Source organism: Lagopus muta, chromosome 11 (assembly GCF_023343835.1).
Source record: "Lagopus muta isolate bLagMut1 chromosome 11, bLagMut1 primary, whole genome shotgun sequence".
NCBI classification, from domain to species: Eukaryota; Metazoa; Chordata; class Aves; order Galliformes; family Phasianidae; genus Lagopus; species Lagopus muta.
In genome coordinates this window covers 4,778,800-4,802,230 of record NC_064443.1, presented here as the reverse complement: position 1 = coordinate 4,802,230, position 23,431 = coordinate 4,778,800, and the positions used below count along the sequence as shown (strand labels likewise).

The window sequence follows — 23,431 nt, the reverse complement described above, 5'->3', positions numbered from 1 at the left end:
AATGCATTCCTAGAGGTTGAGAGGAAAGTCATGTGGTACATTAACTAAAAAAAACCTCAGGAACATAACAAAGGTATTTCCCTGAATCTTTCACCCATATTTTTTTCCTGCAGTGTCATTCAAGATTAAGCTTTGAGGATTTTTTCTAAGGACTCCCTGCATTCAGAGGATCTGGGTAGCACTGACTGTGAGATAGCGGTTTGTTTTTGGAACACATTCATATTCCTATGGATTGTGAATTACTACCTTTACAGCATTTTTTTCTTCACGATACAGATCTTGGATGACAAACTCACACACACTTCAGCATTTCCACCCTTATTAATATTAGCTTTTTTTTTTTTTTTTCCTGGAACCCTCACAAAGCTAATTTAAAAACAGGAGGCTGGAAAGTCAGCTCTCAAAAAAAAAAATTTCCTTTGTGGCAGGTATTCAGAACGAATAATATCTCTGGAGTTCCCTGGTGGTCAGTAAGACAGGTTGCTCTACAGGGTGACTCACAGCATCTAAAATAGTCTCCCACTCCTTGCTCTGGAGAGGCGATCTCTCTCTCTCCCCCTCAGTCTGCGATAGGGGCAGATTACCAGGCACCAATAACACTGTTTAAATACTTGAACTAGTAACGATGTTTACTGCATGTGAAACAGATACATTCAATGTTTCTAAGCCCACGTCTATGTTGATGAGACCCACAGAGATGATTAGATGACTGATCAGAAATTGAACAATGCTTCCTTGGTCAAGATTGCAAAAAATTATCATATTTTAAGTAGTTTTTAATCAGAAAAGAATAACTTGCTCATAAAATCAGCGGGTCAGAAAAAAGATGGCTAAAAAGAATATTTTGCTTCTTCAATATCCAGTACAAAACTCCTGAACATTAAGCATTTGCTATGCAAACATTTTTGCTCAGATCCAGGTATCATAACAAGAAAGGAAAGCATTGATGAAAATTTCTTAAACTTTTTCAATACTAGGTCTGCTGACTTGGTACTTTTGATAGGCATTGTGCATATAACATTCTTATACTGATGACACATTATAATACAATGCCATTCAGTATAATATGAGCTCACTGTAGTCATATTTAAATGCAACGTCAAGGCCACCAAACAATACAAAGATTCAAATTGGTCCTAAGTGTTTTAATCAGTAAGGAAGTTCTTATTAGAGAAAATTAATTTAGAAAAAAAACTTTACATACAGTCTGCAACGCTTCTCACAGTAGTGCTGCACATTTTTTGCTGTAATTTGGGCATATAATACAAAAGCTAATCCTTTAGTTTTCTTGCAACAACTATTAACAAGATGATGTCCCCAGTATTTAACCTTGCATTTCCAGAAACAGCCGTTCCTTTCTCACTGACCGACAAAAGGTACTGGTCTACTACTGTAACAAGCAAGTAGAGAGCCTTAAAAATAATTTAGACTGTATGTAGACAATAGGAGTTAATTTGCACTTGATCCAAGGCTAATCTGTCTCTCTTGGGTAAGTACAATGTTATTATGTACCTTACTGGTTAAGGACTACTATGAAACTTACGTACCTGATTAAGGAGTAAACAAACCCAAACTGATGAGATCTACTGCACAGAGCTGCAGGACACATCGATAAAACTTTTCTGCAAACAAACCCACAGAGTTTCTAGGAGAATGTTAATAATAAAGAAGGAAAAAATTACAAGCTTAGTACAAATGTACAGGATGATATCTGTTGGTTATCTCATTTCTAATGGAAGAGTATAGAAGGAGACGTTCAAAAAGACATACAACAGAAACCACGCATCTTTCTCTATTTCACTGACACAGACTTCCAATGCATATGCACAGCATAGGCACCAGAAGTTTATTTACAGAGGGCAGGACTGAACATTTCATGTGAACACATTCAGAGAACGATAAAAAGCTTTGTCTCCCATTAGCAATTTAAAGAATTGTGATTTGGTACTCCCAACACACCTATAATTGAATTCCTCAGTCATAAAATCACTGGTGCCAAACAAGTTCTGATATCTTTTATCAAGCTTCTTTTTTTCTTGTCATTAACATATTTCTCATGGAACTTTTCTTCTTTTTACAGATACATTTGCTTTAGTTATAAATTAACCCTGGAATTTACTCTCCCAGAGGCCACAATCTGCAGCTTTGTTGTCCTCTTTAAAAAGTTTCAAGCATGAATTTATGATTTGAAACAATTTTGAACAACAATCAGTGATTCACATACAAAAGAAAAAAGTTCTGAAGATTGGCAAAGTAATTAAGAATAAACTGAAAATGTTTGCAAGCTTTTTGGCCTCTTCTCTGGAAGTCACGATTTATTTACCAAAAGACAAATATCTGACTGGGATTTCTGGTGCTTTCATTTCCTTGAGGTAATATTAACTATGATATTTCTGTCACTGCAGAAGACAACCAGCAAATCCCAGCAGCACTCAGAATATTCTAATTCAGATTTGCAAATCGAACCATATTATGAAAATGTCAATCTACTTCACACACTGACTCAAACAATGAGCACTGAAACACTAATATTTCATTTGATAAAGGTAATACCAGAAAGCACGAATGCCGAAAACTTGCTGTTTCCAATTGAGCATCTTTGTTAGTCTTTTTTATTCATGCCCAGAATCTTTTAAAACACTAGCTTATTTCAGCCACACAAATACAAATCAGGGGAGTTTGATCAAAATATGCTCAAATTGTCATTAGCATCACCACTTAAAGATCATCAGTATGAGTTCACCCTATTAAGTATCAGAAAATCCCAAAGAAAAATCCCTGAAAAACCATATTCGTAGGAAGCTAATTTCATTGGTTCTACTGACCAAGGAACCATTTGAACAAGGACAGAATAATAATCTCTAACAGCCAGGATAATGCACATACTATTTGTCTTTCTGTGCTACTCTTACCATAAATCACATGAGAAATTTGATTTGATAGAAGCCCAGCAGACATGTTTTTTCTCCATTCAGTGATTTAATTTCTGTTTTAAGATTTTCAAAAGTGGAGCAATTTAAAAAAAAAAAAACAAACATTGCTTCAAGTTTCAGAAAAGAGGAAATGATTGTAAGGAGCTCTGTATTTCTGGATTGCTCTCCCTGATGCAGATTAGACTGGCTGCAGCCATGCTCCTGTATGCACTGCATGTAACAGAATAGTGACTTCATCCACACTGTGATGGGTTAAAAACGGCACTGATTTGCTTCTAAAAGTGACTTTAAAAGTTACTCTCTAAGTATGAGTAACACTGAGGAATTCCCTGAAGTACTTTCCTTGTAAACAATTTTCATGTAGTGCTCCCCCCTCCATCTCCAGACCCCCATATTCAAGGTAATAAGAAGGCTGATGTCCCTTTGCAAAGGCAAACTACCCCTCCTTCTCTACATACTGCTCTTGAGATTGACAATATGTTAAAAATATTAAGGCCTTGGTTTATACTGTGTTTATTCTGTCTCTGATTCATCAGATTTTTGTTTGTAAGCTGGACCATCGTTCTCTTCAAAAATATTGCTACTTACTATTTCTTCACAAATTAATTACCTATAATAGGCCCTCGCCATATCTTTGTCTTCACAAAATATGGTATTTTCTGCCCCTTTACTGAATCAAAAGCGACATAGCTGAAAGAATTGTTTAGAATCAAAATATTTATCAACTTTTACAACAGAAGTGAGGTTTAAAATAGTAGGCACACACTGTCAAATACTTTAACTCTTAAATCTTCAACACTTAAGATATATTTTCATCTTATTTAGATTTCACAATTGTGTGCTTTCTATTTAATAGTAATAATAGCAATAATCTTTGGTTATAATACAGGGGAAAATAAATCAGTCTGATTTGGTCCTAATCTAATTCAAATCAATTAGATGGTGAGCACAAGGCTTAGATTGCATTGACTAGCCCCAAGGATCAGAACCATAGTTACACACAAGTATAACCACCTATTCTCACACCCTGTGTACACATTTCATAACTTTGTTTGCACTGTGTACTTTCACTTGAGCCAAAAGGAATTTTCAGATCAAACAAGTTGTAATGTATCCTCTAAGGGTGAGTTGCAATGTTAATCATCTGTAATTCCTGGAATGGACAGTAGGACATTAAATACATATAGAACTGGGCCAGGGAAATTCTAAAAATAAAAGCATTTAACTACACAGTTAAATTAAATGATTGAGTTAAAAAGAGCTTGTGCCCAGGTTACAATACTTTTTGATAATACAGATCAAGCCTTGAGCACAACTAGACTTCTCTGAGACTAGGGAGTATAAACACCTTTTTCTTCTTCCTATATACCCCCAATTTCACCAGGTTATTTCATTTTGTACCAGCTTTATTTTTTTCCTAAGTGTGGGGCTACTTTCTGCCTGCAAACTGACAACACACGTAAGAGTCTTAACTTTCAGGAAGGAGAAGCACAAAAATACAAAGGTACTCAGCATCAGCGTGAATATAAAAATCTCTCTACAAATCTCATAAATCTCACCAAACACGCATTTCCTTTGTACACACTTTTATTGAGCACTAACGTGAAATATATTGAACTATTTTTCCCAAACTGGCACTTCATTCCAGTGAAACACTGTAGCTATGCCAGAAGGAAACAGCAGAGAGAAAAAGCCAGAAAAGTTTGTCTCTTGATCCTTAGACAGGCAAAATGAGTGAAATTACAATTTAGCTCCAGTTACCTTCTAACATTTACCCGTCTCTTCACGTCACACGAAAACAGAATAAACATTTTGCTGCTTCAAAAATACGCTACATAAAAATGGTAGTACTACAGCCAGCTGGAAACCGCTTACTATTCATGTCATTAGATTCTCCTGCTCTGAGAATAGGTAACAACATACACTGGGCACAATAGCCACCCCAAAAATCACTCTTACCTTTTATGAGCTAAAATAATCCTGTAAGTGAAGGACTGAAAACTCCTGTAATCTCAGAAGAAAACTGACTGTTCTTCAGATGCACTGAACAGCCTCAAAAGCCATAAGGAAATCTGTTAGTAAGTCGATGATTCATAGAAGATGAAGGCAGAAATATCTCAGATCTGTCAGTATCTCTTCCCAGTATAAGACTCAATTCTGTATAGATTTTCCATTTTTTCCCCTTAATTTCAAAAAGTTTAAGGCGCACCATTTGAGGAGCTATAAAGCAGTTTATCTGACACATGGAATCAAAAAACAGCTCTACTCAGTATTTCGCCTACTTTGTCTTAATTTCCATATTCATTGCTAAATGAGCACTCTACAACTCTCAAAGTCTTAAGCTACACAGAATTCCTTTTTCCAACAGAGTCAGTGCCAGGTATAATCACTACATTCATTAGTCCTTCCTGGAGTAATTGTCAGGGAAGTGGCAACCATATCTGCATCAATTTCTTCTTCCTCCTTGCTTTTTTTCTGCTTTCCTTCAAGGACAATGGGCGTTTCGCTCTCATTTGTCTTTCTCTCTCACACTGGGACTCTGGCATTACTGACCTCAAACCTTTTCCTCCCTTTATTCTTCCTTTCAAAACGCAGGTTTGGGGAGGAAAGGGGTAGATGGCCCTACTATCTATCTCTCGCTGTTTTCACATCTATCAATCTGTTAGTTTTTCATTATTTAATTGTATCCATTCATTCTGACATTATTAAGAGATTCACAGTATAGTTCTTTCAGCAGTGACACAACAAGAGATACCCTCCTGCCTAAGGGTCAAGAGTCAGAAGACATTCAACACTGCCACACGCCGTACAACATTCTGCTATGCCTTCCTGTTGGGGATGGGGGAGGAGACAGGAATCTGTTGCACAGCCTGCGTCAGAGAATGCAGTCACACTACAGTAGATCAAATTCAGCGTATGTGCAAGTCATTGTTATTCTAAACTTACCTCAGACTTCAGCAATACCCACTGCCTGTTCTCCTGTCCTTACTGACAGGAAAGCTGTCACTTGTTGTTAGCATATCATACAGTTCCTGTTCTCAAAGGAGTAATAAATAAGGCTAGATTTAAAAAACAGAACAAACTTGGGCAAAAAAAGAACAATGAGTATTAGTGCCAAAATACAGTAAAAGATCATTTTATGGCACTGTCAGCATATCTTAAATCGAGAAAAGATGAAGAACTCATAGGAGACCAGAGAGAAAAATCCAAGATCAAGAAGGTTCCAACAATAAATTTTAAACTTTGAGAAAGAAATTCAAACATCTGTGTTTTTAAAGAATTTCTTTTTAATATCTTTGGCAAACTTCAAAAAGCCTAAATAAATACATAAAGCAAAATAACAATCTTAGTCAATCTTCCCCTTGCCTGCCTTTGAATTCCCTTTAAATAATAAATTCATTTCCTTTCCTTACACTCATTATGGACACCTTTTTCACTTTCTCTCAACTCTCTTCTCTGTGGGGCCTCTACAGTCCCACACTGACCTGAGATTCCTGCCTTGACCCACTGCTGCACTTTTACTAATCGTACTCAACACCAGGAGCCTCTATTACAGATCATCTAACTATTCCACAAAGCTGAAGCCCTTACCTCACACATTACCTATTCTGTACAAATGTTGCTGTGGATATTTTTGTTTGCAAAGCAGAACAATCAGCTGGTAATACTTTTGTTCTTTTTTAAAAATAAAACTGATACAAGATACAGAAAGCAATTTTCTGGGTTTCCATTTGATCTCTCACCTACTCGAAAGCAGCACCCTGGTGACCCAAAAGAGAATGGAAAGAAACGCACATGACTTCCACATCCTTGGTGTTACATCACAAAAGATGAAGCAGCATGCTGTGAGCAGCTCAGAGGGCTGTTGCACCAAATGCAACTAGTTTCTTGCACTAAAAAATGCCTTTCCTAACAAAATTGTTGCGTTAGAAATGTGACAGCTACCACGTTTCAATGCACAGGACAATACAAATGATGACAGACCGACAGACACAGGTTCATTACACAACCAGGCAGCTACTGTGTGCTGTGACATTAGCATGCTTAATTGCTTTTTTCTTTTTTATTTAAATAAATTACAACCTGAAGGTGTTTTGGGGAAAAGTATATTTTTTTTAATTAAGATTTTCATTCCTCAAAATTTTCAAGATTCAGGGAAATAGATTTCCCAGAGGAAAAAGGTGTTTTTTGAACAGAATTGTTTACCAGTATGACTACGACCATTCTTCAAGAACTCTTTCCTGTGTCAACTGGGCTGAAATTAACATTTCTTTTGAAACTAGTAAATCCAATTTAAGAAAATAATTCCTCAAATGCAATTATCTATGTCAGAAAGTAACTTGCGTAACGTTACTGTCTACCCTATCTAGCCCAAGAAGTAACCTAAACTCACGCAATGATTTCAAATACGTACTTTATGCAAGGTACTGGACAACAGTAAAAAAACTGAACAAGAAATTGTGAACAAAATGAATATCCACCGCACCCAATGTAACCGGGTAAAGTTAGCCAGCCTAATCACGAGGCAGACCCAAAGAACAAGTCTTTGGGCAGTACCCAAAGGAAACTGTGCAAGGAGCTCTCTTGGGTCTCTTATTCATCATGCCATAATGTTCTTATCCACATCACTAAAACTATTAACCAGTTCAGGACAACAGGCAATCTGCGATCATAACTATTTCACCAAGGAAGCTGCAAAACAGAAACAAGGTCACCTGGGATGCTAACCATGCAAAGCAACTGCAGAATTTGCTTGCATTTCTGAAGTGCAAACATTCCAGTATCAAAAAAGCAAAATAACAACTAATGAAGTTTCCAAAGGCTTTTCTTTGGAACTTATTTTGCGTTCTTAATAACGGGAAATGCTTCAAAACCGTTGTTACAAACCTGAAACCTGATTTTTTCAATGTTTGCTGTTTTCATTCCCTTTTTTAAATTCAGAACCCAGTCACAGTAACTTCTTGTAATACTGATTTTGAAACTTACTTATAGTTAATTATAACAACTGATACTAAGCAGAGATCTTTCCTTAATTACTCCAGGCCAATTTAGCAATTCTGGCAATACCTCTAGTGTGAAATAAATAAATATGAATTAAAGAATAAAGAAATCCAGATAAAAAAAAAAAAAGAGATCCTCACACTTTTCATAGTGCCTATTTCATTCAGAAAACTGTTTAATTCCTTTGTTCTAAATTCAGCTTGGTTTCATGTTGTTTATCATCTCAAACCATCTTCAGCAGCAGCTGGAAATTCTGAAAGTGAAAGCATATCTACAGAACTTTTGTTTTCATCCTTTTAATCATGTTCTAGGCAAAAACTATAAAGATCTACAGTGCTACATGAGAGTTGTGTAGTATGTAGTCATCTGCCAAACTATTCATGATGAAAATTACTTTGGGATATTTAAAATAAATACAACACTAGACTGCTTTTCTCAATATTTCTAGTAATTTTAAAAATCAAACATGCTAACATGCCTTGATACGCAGATCAGGCGTGTGAGATATCCACAGCTCAAGTGCAAATGATGGCATCTAGCGGATGATAAATAAGAGTTACAGCAAAAACTGTCACAGCCATTAGCAACTCCATGAAGTAAACCTTTGGTTCTAAACTTTGGTTCAGATATCCTACAAGGTACAAAGCAAACAGCAGATTTTCACATTGTTCTGGAAGGAATGAGCACTTCAGTCTGTGGCCTCTTCAGACTCTCTCATGATTCAATCAAATATGGTCCTGAACAAGGTTAGAGAAAACAGATACAATTCTGGGCAAACAAGAGAACCTTCTGTGTTCACCCGCTTTTGTACTCACTGATCCACAGCTAATTCTGGCTGCAGCTAACAATAAAATTTCACTTTACATATTTTAATTTTTAGGTAGAATTAGTGACCAGTTCAGCAATATTCCACACTATAACAAGCTTCAAAACCAAGATTCTGCACAACGTATTGTAGTTGAAGCTGTAGGGAACGGTGGACACTAACTCAAGGTAAAATGAGTTCAAGATGAAATGATAAACTCTTCAGTTTTATTTACTGGAGACATAATAAAAAAAAAAAAAAAATCCGAACCTATCATGAGGAAATATGTACCTTATGAGAGGCAGTAAATAGAAGTGGCTGCATTTTTCCACAAGCCCCCACATTAGATAGCACCACAAAGCACCAGGCCTAGGTAGTAAAACCTGTTTTTCTGACCACCCCTACTAGAAGATCTTGGTGTGAGTGTTAAAGCCTATAATTAACATTTTTCTTTTCATAGTTCCTTTTTTTACTGCAACAGACTGATACTTTTGGTAGCCTAACATATGCTCCAAACCAGCGTGGGTGAGACACTGTATCACAGCAATAACAAAATATTTCCCTAGCATAAATACTGAGAATGTATATCACTCCATTTCTGTATGCATAGCAACGTAAGTCTAAAGCTTCCCAAACTTCAAAATTGCTACTGCACAACTGTGAATAGTTACAGAAATTACACAACAACTCTGCTCAATAAATCTAAAACAAACACACAAGTACTATGGACTTATAATGCAACATTATAACATAAAATCTTTTATGCAATGAACTGTAATCACATATTGTGTAAAAAGTTTAAGACCAGATCATAATTGGGCAGGGCTACTTTGTGCAAATATGAAATTCACTGAAAAGTAACGTGCCTCTCCTCAGTGGAAAAACACAAGATCCAATGCAAAAACTTTCATCATTCTTGCTTCCTCGACACATGTATTCCATGACAGTTAGAAGTGTCTGTAGTACAAAATAACGTGTCAAGAACGGTACAGACACATACAGGTAAATCAGGTGCACCATACCTGCAAGTTCCCTATATATAAAAAAAAAAAAAAGAATAGGGTTCTGGTAGAAGGGAATCTGAAACATGCTACTATTAGATCTGTGATAAAGAGGAAAGACGTGATTCCTCCATGGAGCCCATGAAATTACTATCACCAATGATCCGTGAAGTCACAACACAAAGCATGTTTTTTCCTCTTACAACAGCTGTTATAAGTTATAACCTGTTATAAGTTGGGTTATAAGACCCAAAACTGGAACACTTGCTGGTTTTGAAGGCCTATGATAAACTAATCCCAACTGTTAGGTCTGTAACAAAACACAACTATTTCACTTCAAGCATGCAAAGAAATGGATCACACAAATTCCAGAGCTAAAGAAATATCGCACCTGTTTCACTTCATTTCTTAAACAAAGAAAGAACAAAACCTACAGCTTTTGTTATCATACATATTCATGGTTATTTCAGACATTCAGCCTCACTGGGCAAACAGCAATTCATCTAGAGTGAGGCTCTATATTTTCTCTATACTAAAACCACCACCTGATTTTAATAGTGGAAGCAAGTGGTACAAAAACCAAAACTTCTAACACTGCATGCAGGCTGCAAACCTGACTCTACCAAAATACCAGGATCTCCACTGACTTATGTGAAGTTGGGACTTTTTTTTTCCCCTAGACTACACATCTTACAGTAAAGCAGCATCAACTTTTTTTAGTACAGTGGAACGTTCTCTGTATTTCTCTGTTTGGATATTATCCAATATTTATCACAGCGTGTTATCTGAAGTTATATATAGTCTTTCTACATTTCTGAGATAAGCAGGATGTCTTTCCATAACATAGGATTAATGCATTACCTACACACACGCCTGAGAAATACAGACATAACCATAGATACATATTCATCAGTGTTCATCAAGCACACTTGTGCTTGAACATACACACACACACAAAAGCAACGTAAGCCTTGTGTTTTTTAAATTGCTAATTATCAACCAGCAGAGTAGACTTTGGGATTCATAGACTTGAATTCATAGACTTTGTCCTGAATGTGCAGACTGCATGGCATGATGGTGATCTGCTTAGTCATGAGGGAATGGGGTGACTGATACAAGTCCACAAAGCATCACCTGGTAGCTGATTCCACACAACCTGGTTTTTGAGGTAGTTACAAATCTTCCTCCTTTCTAAGCAGGACATATTATTTCCTATCTACAGTGAAAGTCAGCAAAACAGCAACAGACAATAAGGTGCTGCTTAGAACTTTTTTTTTTTGTTTTTGTTTTTTTCCCTGTAAGTTTGCTATAAAAAAAATAAATCTTTTTTCTTTTTTTTTTTCTTTTTTTTTTTTTTTTTTCCTCTCCTATTTGCAGTCATGCAGGTCAGAAACTATTACTTTTGTATGAATTTATTAACATTGCAAGCATAAATCAAATCATTGGAAATGTGAATTAAAAGTTTTGCATCGATCTCACCACTACATCCTGTCTCCATCACAAATCTGTAATTATTTGCGTTCTCACGACACAGATCACATGGTATTAGAGAGGGAAAACCTTTTCATGTGAGTGAGAAGGAAGACGGCTCAAACCTTGACTGGGCTGTTAGGCATTACTTCAGTATAGGTAATTAAACATACCTGTATTGTTCATGTATCATGGACTGTAATCAGAGAATGATGCAATTCTTTAGTTCAGTTGAGTTCAATCACTCAATTCTTGAGTTGTTTAGGAGGGGACAAACAGATCAAATAAATGCTGAAAGGTGAGGTTGGAGAGGGAGGAATATTGGAGTGTGATCAAACTGTGTCAAGTTCCATGAGACACAAAGTCTGCACATGGGCCTTGCTTCCCCCATTTTCCATAAGCTAGCAGGGAAAACAAACAAACAAAAAAATCTGCAAAAATTAGCTTTATATTTGCTTTGTTATGTATTAGAAAAAACAACCACTACAAAACAGCAGCTGGGGTGGCAGGGAGAAAACCAGCGAAGCAGAAGAAATATTAGAGGTTTATCATCTAACACAGGATTCAGTTCACACTTCATGTTCATGGGAATCTAAATATCTGAAGACAAATCTTTCATTTTTGGTCAGCTTTGCGAATGTCTTTGTAGTCAAACAAGAAAACAGCCCACCAAAAAAAGAGGTGCACATGAGGATTTTTTCAAAGCGCTCTATAGCGGGCAAATCCCTAAGATCTGACCTGCTGCTGGGAAACCCCACATTCTGTCTGTGACATGGGTACAGAGGAGTTGAGTATAACAGCACTCTCTTTTCTTGCATTATTTCTAACTTTTTCTTTTTAGAGTTCACAAAAAGTTACTTGACACACAGAGAACATTTGTTATAAAGGGCCTGAAAAACAGATCCCTAAAATAAAAAAGGAATAATGGTTATGGAAATACAGTCAAGAGTAATTAGGAACCATGTAACATCATGCTAAGTTGGGATAGAGTCTGTTATTAAACAAGTCTACCAGTGACTAATAAGATGAAACTAGTACCAACTACCAATGGAGAGTATTGTATCCCTGATTTCAAGAGAACCCAGCATGGAGAATTCATAATTGTATCTTAATTTCTTTTGAGTAACTGTCCTGAAAACTGTTTTACTGTATGTTAGAAGACAGCAGTGGAAAAACTCTTGCAATAAAAACTAGTAAAAGAAACTCAAGTTCTGAATATCAAATGCAAATATCTAGTGATGCACAGTTAAGCTATAAAACCTGGCCAGTAAATATAAAACTGTTAAGGATAGCTCTAAATATGTGAAAAAGAAAAGGAGGCCTTAACAATGGAAGATGGAAAACAAGAACCCAAAGTATACTTTTAATTATGTATTCCAGTCTTATATAATACAGATTTTTCTTTCTACTTTTAAACTTCACCCTACTACTACAACATAATTTCCTGCAAAATTGATTTTTATTAGTCGTTAGAAGTAGAAAACTATATGCTGATAATAATTGCAGGCTGACCTACATTTTACTGATTTCTAAATGGACACAGGTATCTCCAAAAAAAATCACAAAAGAATCAGAAACAACATTGATGGTGAATTTTTAATCAACATCATACAGAAAGCTGAAAGGCATCGCTCCAATGTTCAACTGAATTCTAATAGCTTGCCACCTACTTTTTGTGATATTTCCTTATATGAACTACACGTTTATATTGAAAAAGAAAGATCATTATTTGTGCAATGAACACACAGTAATTGAAGTTCCATTGAGCAGGATAGTTTAATAATTTGTGATATCCAGGAATCTGACACAGAGGCATTGCTGAAAACTGCAGTTTACAAACAAATGGTCACTGAACTACTAACAGTTAACGGTATGTCCTACAAAACTGATGTCTAAGAATATTCAAACTCAAAAGCTATGTAAAAACACTATTAAATTATATGTATGTATATCATTGGTTATCAGTCAAAGCCTATGCCAAATATTTTTCCAGTTCTCTTCCCCCTGACAAGTTCATGCTTATATTGCATCACATGCCTTAACACACTGTGAGATTTCTTGCAATCTTTTAATTAAATCTCTAAGCATTTTTGCAGCTATTTTTTTGTAGCAGCCACAGAGAATAATGATGCCAAACACATCATGCAATAAACCCTGTTATTAACGCAAGCAAAATGTATGAAACTTCTTCCCCAAGGACAGCACTGAGTGCCACGACATACACAGCTGATGTACACTAGAATTTTTTTTTAGTTAACTAGTAACAAATTATAGTCATGTATTAAAAGCTAAATTACTGATTAATTGCTACCAGAAATACACATCTTTATACAATTTTGTTTTGGATACTCGTGTTTAAATGGAACAATACAATCACGTCTCATGGTGAGCTTGTTCAGAGATGGAGCAGCAGGTTGCAAATGGAAGGCTAGCCCACAGCCTCAGTTATTTCCAGATAACTGTAATCCACCCTTCTGATTTAAAGGCATCTACAGCCCACAGCATGGGGAGAAACTGATAATTTCCTGAGCTCTTCATCAGAGTAAATACTAGTCTTACGTCACTGATTATTAATAAATACATCACTGTTAAGTCAGCATTGTATGCTCGTGTGTACACAGTGCCGTGAAGTTACAACACCACAGGAACTTGCACTCTCCAGTTGTAGAATACCCTGGAGAGAAATGACACCAGGAAGATTACAAAACGCCCCTGCAGACCTGAGGCATACCATCAAGACACAGCATATTTCAACACGGCATCTCACTTGTTGCAGGCTCGTAAGGGCTCCCTGACTCGCTGCGGTTGAGAAATCGAACAAAAAAAGAAGGGGAAAAAAAAAGAAGAAGAAGAAAAAAAAAAAAAACACAACGCAAAAGCCAAACCTCTTTTCATTCATTAAGCGCATCGGCCAGGTGAGCACCACCAGCGAGCTCCCTGTTCCTCTCCCTTCTCCTAGCGCAGTACCACAGGACGGCCGCCCGTCTGCCCATCACTCCCGCGGGATGCGCGCGCCCGCAGCACCTCCGCGCGGAGACCCGACGGGGGGGTAGAGGTGGGGGGGGGGAGGAGGGTGTCAGGCAGCGCACCTGGAGCCGTCCCGCGGGCTCCTCCCGCCCCCTCGCCTCTCCTTCTCGCCCGCTACGGGCAACCCCATCCCCTCCGCCCGCCCACGCAGCCCCACGGCGCCGGGTCCTGGCGGCACTTCTCCCCCTGCCCCGGGCCGCGCTCCGCTCCCCCTCAGCCCGCCGCTTCTCCCCTCCGTCCAGCCTCCCGTTCCCTCAGAGCCACCTTCCTTCCCCGCCGCTCTAAGCATCCCCGGCGGCGTGGCCTCTTCCCCAGGCCCGGTGCCGAGCCCCCTGCCCACGCCGGGCGCAGCTCCCTCACACCGACCGCCGTTCCGCGGTCGCCGTCGCCGCCCCTCTTCCCCCGCGAGCCCCCGCGCTCCCGGTCCCCCTCACGCCTCCGCCGGCCCCCTCGCTGCGGGGAAAGGTCCCCCTTAGCCTGCACTAACCTGGTGCTGTCAAGTCTCAGCCGGAGAAACCGTTCCCTTCTGGTGGGATAAACTCCCCGGGCCGGCCCATCCTACCGGCCAGGCACCGCCTCCCTGCCGGGGCACCGCCTCCCGCCGCCGAGGGGCGAGCGGCGCCCGGGGCTGTGGGCGCTGCGCGGGTCGGGGCTCGCGCCGCGGCCGCCGTTGGCGGGAGAGGGGCGGGGGCGGCGAGGCGGGAGCCGGGGCTGAAGCGCGGGGCTGGAAGCCGCCCGGGACGTTCGGAGAGCGAACGGGTCAGTGAGGAGGAGGTGCTCCTTCTCCTTCCTTTCCCCTTTAGACCCGGTCCGTTCACCCGAGCCGGTTCTCTCCGGGTCCGTGCCCGTTAAGCGTAGTCACACACGGGCACCTCGTGTGAGGACAGAGCGCGGGCCCCGGAGTGGGTCTGGAATTTGATCTCTGCTCTCTGCAATCTCCTGTAACTGAGAATTCAGTTCTTTCCGGCTGCTAACTGCTTTCTCTTTTGCATTCCCCTTCTCCAGCTCACTCCTCTCTGCGCTGCGTGTAAGTCGCTCACCTCACGTCAGTTTGTGTCCCGCTGTGACAGGAGTAAATGCTTTTCTGAAAAGATTCTTAGCGGTGACGGAGGTAAATGAAATTCTTTTTCACCCCTAATTTTTTCTTCTTCTTTTATTTTTTTCATCCCCCTTCCCTCCCAGGAATGCAAAAAGAAGTGGTATAGGCTATGCTGGGTAAGTCTCAAGACAGAGCAAGTTCAAACAAGCATGTCACCTCCTATTTCATCCCGAGATTCTTTTATTAAAAAGTTAGATGCTGTAAGTCAGTCATAGGATCAACAGCCTTTAGAGAATCACCATGTAAGTCCAGGTGCCCCAGCACGCAGCTGTTTACCTTTAAGAACTCCTGATCACTTGGACATCATTAGAAGATTCAGAAGATCCTAAATTTGCCTCATAGTTCTTAGTCATCCAGCGTTTTGAAAGAGTTTGCTTCTATTTGCTTTGTTATTTGTATACTGAAGGCAATTTATAGATTAGAGCTGAATACATCAAATTACCTGGTCTTCTCCCAGATACGAACTGCCTGCAGCGTTTTGTTTATGAGAACAATCTGCAGAGACTGGAAGCCTTGTGTTAGTCTTATGAGAATTATCTATTTGTATGGGCTTGAGGTATTACTTCTGCCTTGGCACATCAGAGAATTATTTTCAGTTTATGCTTTTCCTACTGTCCGAAAATTTTAGGTTTAGAAAAGTGGAGATATTTTGGGTTTTTTTGGATACATTTTTTTTTTTTAATACTGCAGTAATACCTATTCAGTAGTGCACTGACTCAGAACTAGAAGCCAGAGGCTGAAAACAAGTAAATCAAAACCTCAGAATTAGTTCAAGATGTCACGGGTGAATAAACAGGCAAATGTGAGTAAAAAATATTACACCAATAAAAGAGTTACAAATGCTTAATACTATTTCTAACCACTTTCCAACATCTCGTGTAGAATTTCAGTAGTATATTCAAAGAAGAAGGATTTTAGCTGGACACCTCTACAGCACTAAAGTTTAGCTCTGCTGACAGTAGGAAGAACACTGTTGTCTGCAAAATAGTGGAGAAAATACTTGTCTGATTTAAATGTCAGAATAACACGGGAGCTCTTCAGAAAATCTAGGCTTTTAATGTGCACTCTTTTTTAAAACTCCATGAAACTCCGAGCATTCCAGAAACTGGCAAGTAATAATGAACATCTGATTTTGAATATAAACTCATATTTGAGGCTAGACTTCTAATAAGTTCATAATTAAAGGAGGAAAAACATAGCATACTTTGTATTTTACCATTAATTTTAGTAAAACTGCATGCATAAATAATACTTCAAATTAAATTACTTGGATGAAATAAAGACATATCTAACTTAACCCAAAGAAAGCAACCAACCAGAGCTTCCAGAGAATTATTACAAATACTATATCATTTTATTTATGTACAAATTACTTAGGTTTTGCAAATATGTATTTTAGCAGATTGAGACAGGAAAGAAAAAATTACTTCATCTGATTTCCTGCTTAACATGGATTTTTATGTAGTAGTGTATGGTGCTTTGTATGTTTTAGAATGACAGTTAATCTTAGTTTGAAGAATCAAAGGATGAAGAATCCATAAATTGTCTTTGGCAGTCAAAAATACACCTCATTTATAATTTGAATTAATGGGCCTTCTTTATCAACAAAGACTTTTTTTTTTTTTCATTTGTGGAAGGTAGGAAGCCTACTGGTTTTGGTTTTGGTAAAGAAAGTGGGTTACTAATATCTATCTCTTCTAAAATGAATTCTAGATATTATTTTTACAGTAATGAAATGGCCATTAGAATGAAATTATCAGTTTCTCTAACAGGTTTTGTTTGGATCATTTTCCTGCACAGTTTTTGACTATAGGGACTTTGTGCCCTACTATCTGAATGAATTCCTAAGCTTGGCTGGGACATTTAAGCACTATGAAGTAAGAATGAAGTATTAAGCTCAGGCCTTCCTGAGTCATGGGCAGTTCTTCCCTAAGTTCAAGGATAAGCAGAAAAGGGCCTCAGCATCAGTTCTTGTTTTAAAACTGGATGATAACTTGTCTTCATGAAAGATCAATTATGTTTTAAAAGAAATGCACCTGAAATTTAACGCATCTGAAAAAAAGTCTTATTTCTGTATCGCGTATACAGTACTAATAATTTATTTTGTTTATTACCAAACTTTGAAGCAGATTGACTTGAATCATGGCAAAAATAACCCCACTGAAATGAGAAGGTACTGTGTAAAATCTCAGAATGGGTAAGAGTACTAGTGCAACCCAAATGGCCTCCCTTAAACAATTTTATTTTTTGTTCCCATATTAACAAAGGAATTTTTATGTAACTAATTCTAAGGTATATCAGCTAGGTCTTTGAAGCTTGATTTTAGATTACAACACAGAATATATTAAAGAGACTGTCTATGATGCAGTGATTTTTACTATTGGCTTTAAAAGGGTAGAAATCTCTTAAGGATACTGAGGTGAGAAATGTTTTCACTCTCTGCAAATATAGTACTTTCAAATTTACTTATTTTGATGTTCCCATTATGTCTGTGCTTTAAGTCTCCAGGTATATTAGAGAGGTTTGAAATTACAAATCATACAATGTGTCCCACCTCGGTACATTGGAAAGAATGAAAAACTATCTAGCCAACCTTAACATCTAGAGGGCAATCTCATACTCTAGCAGCATGACTATAAATCTAGCAGTCAGAAGAATAGTTCTGGCTGTGTAAATTGCATTGTTTTAAAGCAAAAGGATCCAAGTAAGCTGAGAAGCTATTCTATTTCTCCGTTTCCTACAGTTACTGTGTCTACTTTATCTAATTTATGTAATTTTTGAATTTATATATCTGCTGTTCTTTTATTGATAACAAGAATTTTGTATTAGCGTATCTTATTCTGTCTTTACTGGCAGTTTTTGGTCTTCTGGGAAGATATTTCTGTAAGAACTATTTCATAATATTCTGCCACACGCCTATCTTCAGTTTTCACGTTCTTTCTACATACTGTTTTATTTGAAGGGAATCAGGAGTTTAAATTATTATCTGTGGAGTTGAGTGTGGAAACACAGCAAAACCTATGGTATGAAACACAGTTCTTTATGTGATGGCAGAAGACTGCTCCCTTGGTATGATTCCAACTCTCTTTGGAGATCTCACTACGGTATCGTTATGCTGCACTCAGAATGCAGTGCCTTGGATCCAGCAAAAGTGATAGGACTAGGCATAGTGCAGATTTTTCATAGATAACTGTAGAGCGGGTCAAAACAAGAACCCTTTTAACTAAAAATTATCCTCCTTTTCCTGAACTTTGAGGCTTGGATAAAAAAGATCAAAATCCAAATCGTACCTGCTTTAAGTTCTGTAAAGAGGAGATCACATCAGGCTGTGTACCTCTAATTAGAATGGTTATCATTATCTTTCGTCTTTCCCCAACTTTCAACTTCTCTGATTTCTTTTTCTCTGTAAGAGTATGGCATTTTTTAGGACTGTCTGATTATTCTGTAAGAGAATATTATCTTCACGTAATCCCATTCTGATCAGATGGGTCTAAACTGTGTCTCTGAGATTTCAAGCAACAGAATATACAGTAATAAAGCATAAAAATCAAGCATACACTACTACCATCAGATCTGCTTGTAGATCAGAAATTGGTTTCTGAAGGAATCATCATACGAAATGTTTATGGTCTTTTTGAGTTTCACTTAAAAACATTTTATCCTAATTCATTCTGTGGTTAAGACAGATTTATGAATGTAAATGATCCAATGTTTGAAAATGAGATTTCTACAACTGCACATATTTAGACATCTTAAATTAGTAGCTGATGCAACCAAGATTTAGAGTTGTGCTAATATAGTATGGGAAGAGGGTGGCTAGTCTTGTGGTTAAAGCATGGGACTAGCTGCTGAGAGGTCTGTGTTCTATTCCTGGTTGTGTCACTGACTTCCTGTGGGTCACTGGCGAAGGCACTTAGCTGTGGTTCATTTTACTCATATATGAAGTGGAAATAATACTTTTATTACTAAAATGGTGTGAGACTGGAGTCATTAGTATTTATACAATTGCTTTGTGCTCATTGATGGACTTGGCATATAATTGTATCAGCAGGTCAAAAAACATATCAGTAATGTAATTAGTTTCATGCAATTTGCTGTTTCTTTCTCACACAACTATTCGTTGATTCCAGTAAGGAAGACCATAAACTCCTAAGTGCAAAGTGTAACTGAAAATATCTAGAAACTCTGCTTCCAGGTTCAAAATAAAGTGTTTCTTCACAAAGAGAATTTAATTTTCTTTTTAAGAGTGTGAGGAAAGGGTATTTATTCCCTAATAATTTTTTTTCTTTCAAAGTTAACTCTGTCCTCCCATTGTTTCTTTTGGAAGATTGCATGAGGATCACTCGATACTTCCATTTCCTATAACCTTTGTCCTGTTTTATGGAATTGGTTTCAAATACTATTTTTAAAATCTCTGCTTTTTACATATTTTACCCTAGTCTCTAGGGTGCTCCAGATAGCTGTCAGAAATACCGTTGCTCAGCTAAGTGATGATTCTGTAGAAAAGCAGTATGCACTGCTACCACTAAATCCCAGTGAAAGTCATTGACTCAAGAGCATCTCCTAGCATACTATCGAGCCATGAGGATTCGTTTCTTGGCGATTCAGTCACTGTGGGATGGATCTCAATTTGATATCACAACTTTGATTTCCACTGCCGAGAGAAATGATAGAGGATTTTAAAGTGAAGATAGTTAAGTAGATCTGTTTGTTTTTTCAGATGTCTAATAAATTAGTTTAATATACTTAGATACATATAACCATTTAAACATTTTGCAGTTCTTTAGGACAGATATAGATCATAAAGTCTAAAAAAGAATTAGAGCCATTTGGACAATTATATAGATTTTTTTTTTTTCCTTTTTAAGACTGTGAGGAAGGGGTATTTATTCCCTCATAATTTTATTTTATTTTAACAGTTAACCTCTTAACAATATATTTACATGGAATACTTTTCTCAGTTGTTGCAGCAGTAGGGTATCTTTCAATAACACAACCAAAGGGTAAAAAAGAAGTTTCTTTTTCATCGTTGTAGTTAATATATACTAGTATAGTGCTAAGCATCCTAAAATTATATGATTTTATTAGTTATTTCTGAAGGAATCACCACAGGGAGTAGCAAAACAATAAAATTGGAAACATTATTTTCTTGCATCTGACACAATGTTTTGCATAGGCTTCTTTTTTCTTATTCCACTGAAGATGTGACCCACGAGGTATGCATCAACAAAATAAGCTCACGCAAATCTCTGACTGCTAACCTTAAAATATGGATTCACAAGCAGTGTGAGAATACTGATGGTAGCACACTGAAGAAGTCCACAAATACTCACAGTCCTAGGACACAGTGTTTTTCAGTTCTTGTTTTGTGTAAACTTACGTAGATGCTAAACTCAAAGGCCTCAGATGAGTTGGTTTGCTACGGTGTAATCGGCATCTGCTTGCTCTCTGATTAAATCTTCATCAGAAAAATGTGCTGCCAACACACGTGGAATTTTGATAGGTAGAGAGGCATTGCCTTTAATCCTTACTCATCTTTGAGTTTTGCTTTGCAGAAGTCCAAGCAAATAAAATATGGTCAGGTAATGCAACTTAAATAGCTGTTGTACTGCAGTCATAAATGCTTCATTTGTTGTGTTAGTTTATTAGCTGCTCTTCTGAATTGACTCTTGTTAGACTTTTTAATAAATTGTTACTTTGAAATCTTGACTCTCAAAAAATAAAGTTAATAACGAGTTTTTACGCTGTGGTTTTACACTGTGCTAACCATTAGAGGATGCCAGGTAACTTTAGCAGTGAATCGGGAGCTATTTTGGGAGAAAAAATATTATAATAATTTGCAGGAAATAACCTTTTTGTTCCAAAACAGCTGTCATTGAACACTATTATATCTACAACAATTAAAATTATCTTTGGTAACTTTTAGTATTTGGCATTGCTCCATTATTGTTCAGTTAAATATTTTTCAAGTATGTTAGGACTTCTGCCCACTGTGTTCTTGAAACACTTCGTTATCAATACAGGAGCTCTTTCTCATTTGTGTTGTATTCTAATCTCTCTCATGGATGGATATTAAATATCTTCTGTGAAGCTTATTTGCCATTTTATAAAATGGCAACATGCATTCTCCTGAGCATGGATGACACAACATTTATAGAATTTGCTTTTTAATATGAAGTGTTGAATGCCAAAAAATAATAATAATAAAAAAGAATGTCCTAGCTAACATGAGCAAACATCCTGGTGAATTTAAATAGCAAGTTGGATCAGAAATGGAGGAAAAATAACATTGGGTCAGGAACAATGACATGCTGATTTGAGTCTTCTGTGTACTAATATACATACTAATGAGTATTATACATACTAATGAAAAACAGAACAAAGCAGGTTGTTATGCTGCAGACTATAACTTGGTGACAGACTATTGCACGTAAACTTTTCTGGTCTATCCTACTTGCATTTGAAAACTTGTTATGTTTATTTGCCTGCCTACCTTTACTGAATACAGAACCAAAAGTAATAGGTTATCAGAACAAAAGTATGTTTGATGATCTTCCAAATGATATGGAAGAAAATCTGATGAAATTGGCAAATTATGCTTCATATTTAGTTGCATTTCATTTATTACAGCTCAAGTATGTTTAGTTATAAAGTGTCACGAAATGGATGTGAAGTATACAAAAGGGAGAGAAAAGACAGCAGAACAGAATGGAAACATTATTACTGGTTTCAAGAATTTAGTCTGTTCCTCTGTACTGCTACCTCCAATCTTAGCTCAGAACCAGCAAGTATTTTATGGTAACTGCTTTTGCATATGGTAGCATATGGTAGCAAACTCCTTCCATTCTATCTTTTCTGTCTCCAGTTTCCTGTTTACTCATCACACAGATCTAGTCTTTGTGTCTGGAGTTCTTTATTCATGACTGTACCTTTTAACATTTATTGGTTAGAAACCTCAGCTCTGTTTGTACAGGTTGTTTTGCTGGTTTTTTGTTTTTTTTTTTAATCTCTGCTTTTTTGTTACAGAATATTCCCATTTTTTTTAATTGTGTGATGTGATCTCTTACAGCCTGACCTGTGTACCAGGTTAAGTTTTTATGTTTTATCAACCCTTCCAATGTTTATACTTCTGGGAAACCTTCCTTGTAACTATGTATGCATTTCTATTACTGGCAGATTTTTTTCTGAAATAGGGGACAATATCTCTATTTCCAGTTATGTTAATATGCTTCCCCAATATTCTGAATCCACTTAAATTGGGAAGGACATACAGCGATTTATGGCAGTCAGCTGAAACAAAGAACAAAGTAAACCAACCTGCTTCAAGATCCATGGATATGACAGCAAACCAGAGTTTCCAGAGGATAAATTCAGCTCTTTTTGATTGCATTATTTTCCTGTATTTTAAGAGTGATTATTAGAATATTTCATAAGATGTAGTAAAGATATTTATAAGAGCATATTTTGTATATTCCCTCAGACATGTGAAAAAAATAATTCTGCAGCTATTTATTCTAACATTTTGAGTAGTGTTCACTTGCAGCTATGCTTTTAGTTGTAACAACATACAGCTTTTCCATATGCCAATTATGTATTACCTACCCTGTTCATTAAGCTTAAATAATAACAGTGAAGCTGTTGCTGAAGCTCTTTCATATGACAATTGGATTAAATTATATTTTTTTCCTTAATTAATTTAAAATTGAAATATGTCCCTCAACCCATATTAAAAGCAGAGAGTTGCCATGGATGCATGCCAGCCTTGTGAAATCCCTTTTAAGTGAGAAAATTGTTTTTCTATCTTTGGTTTGATTACTAGTCTTTTTGTACCCATCCAGTTTCAGTTAGAGGAACATTATCAGTCTGCCTGTGCCCCTGAGCTTTGAAAAATCATCTCTTTACACTTCTGTTTCTATTAAAAAAGCAGGCACACCACTCTTGCTGATGCATTAAGACACAGCACAAGTGGGCATATCCTGCTGCCAGAAATGTGCACACATGTGACTTACAACAGGAATTGTGTGGGTGTCCGAGATCAGAATTTGGTCCAATGCATATGCAGCCTGTATTAGCATCCTCTTTTTCTGTGCAGTAG

At 37.3% G+C, this 23,431-nt stretch overlaps 2 protein-coding genes across 10 annotated transcripts in view; one reads left to right on the top strand and one right to left on the bottom strand.

The window, feature by feature from the left end:
* The window catches only part of PPARG (peroxisome proliferator activated receptor gamma), a 55,846-nt gene extending 41,022 nt beyond the window's left edge, over positions 1-14,824 (bottom strand). Inside the window, exon 1 of one of the 2 annotated variants that reach the window (XM_048957743.1) lies at positions 14,725-14,824. Coding sequence is in view for 1 of the 2 variants with exons in the window: in XM_048957742.1 (XP_048813699.1) it covers positions 14,096-14,105 (10 nt within the window). In the remaining variant the exon portion in view is untranslated. Of the gene's footprint in view, positions 1-14,095; positions 14,171-14,724 lie in introns of those variants that run through there. The other variant, XM_048957742.1, reaches the window with a different exon arrangement.
* TIMP4 (TIMP metallopeptidase inhibitor 4) overlaps positions 14,092-23,431 on the top strand; it is a 107,527-nt gene continuing 98,187 nt past the window's right edge. For 7 of the 8 annotated variants that reach the window (XM_048957761.1, XM_048957760.1, XM_048957753.1 and 4 more), the window contains exons 1-2: positions 14,872-14,996; positions 15,243-15,348. The gene's annotated coding sequence lies outside the window, so the exon portion shown is untranslated. Of the gene's footprint in view, positions 14,126-14,871; positions 14,997-15,242; positions 15,349-23,431 lie in introns of those variants that run through there. The other variant, XM_048957755.1, reaches the window with a different exon arrangement.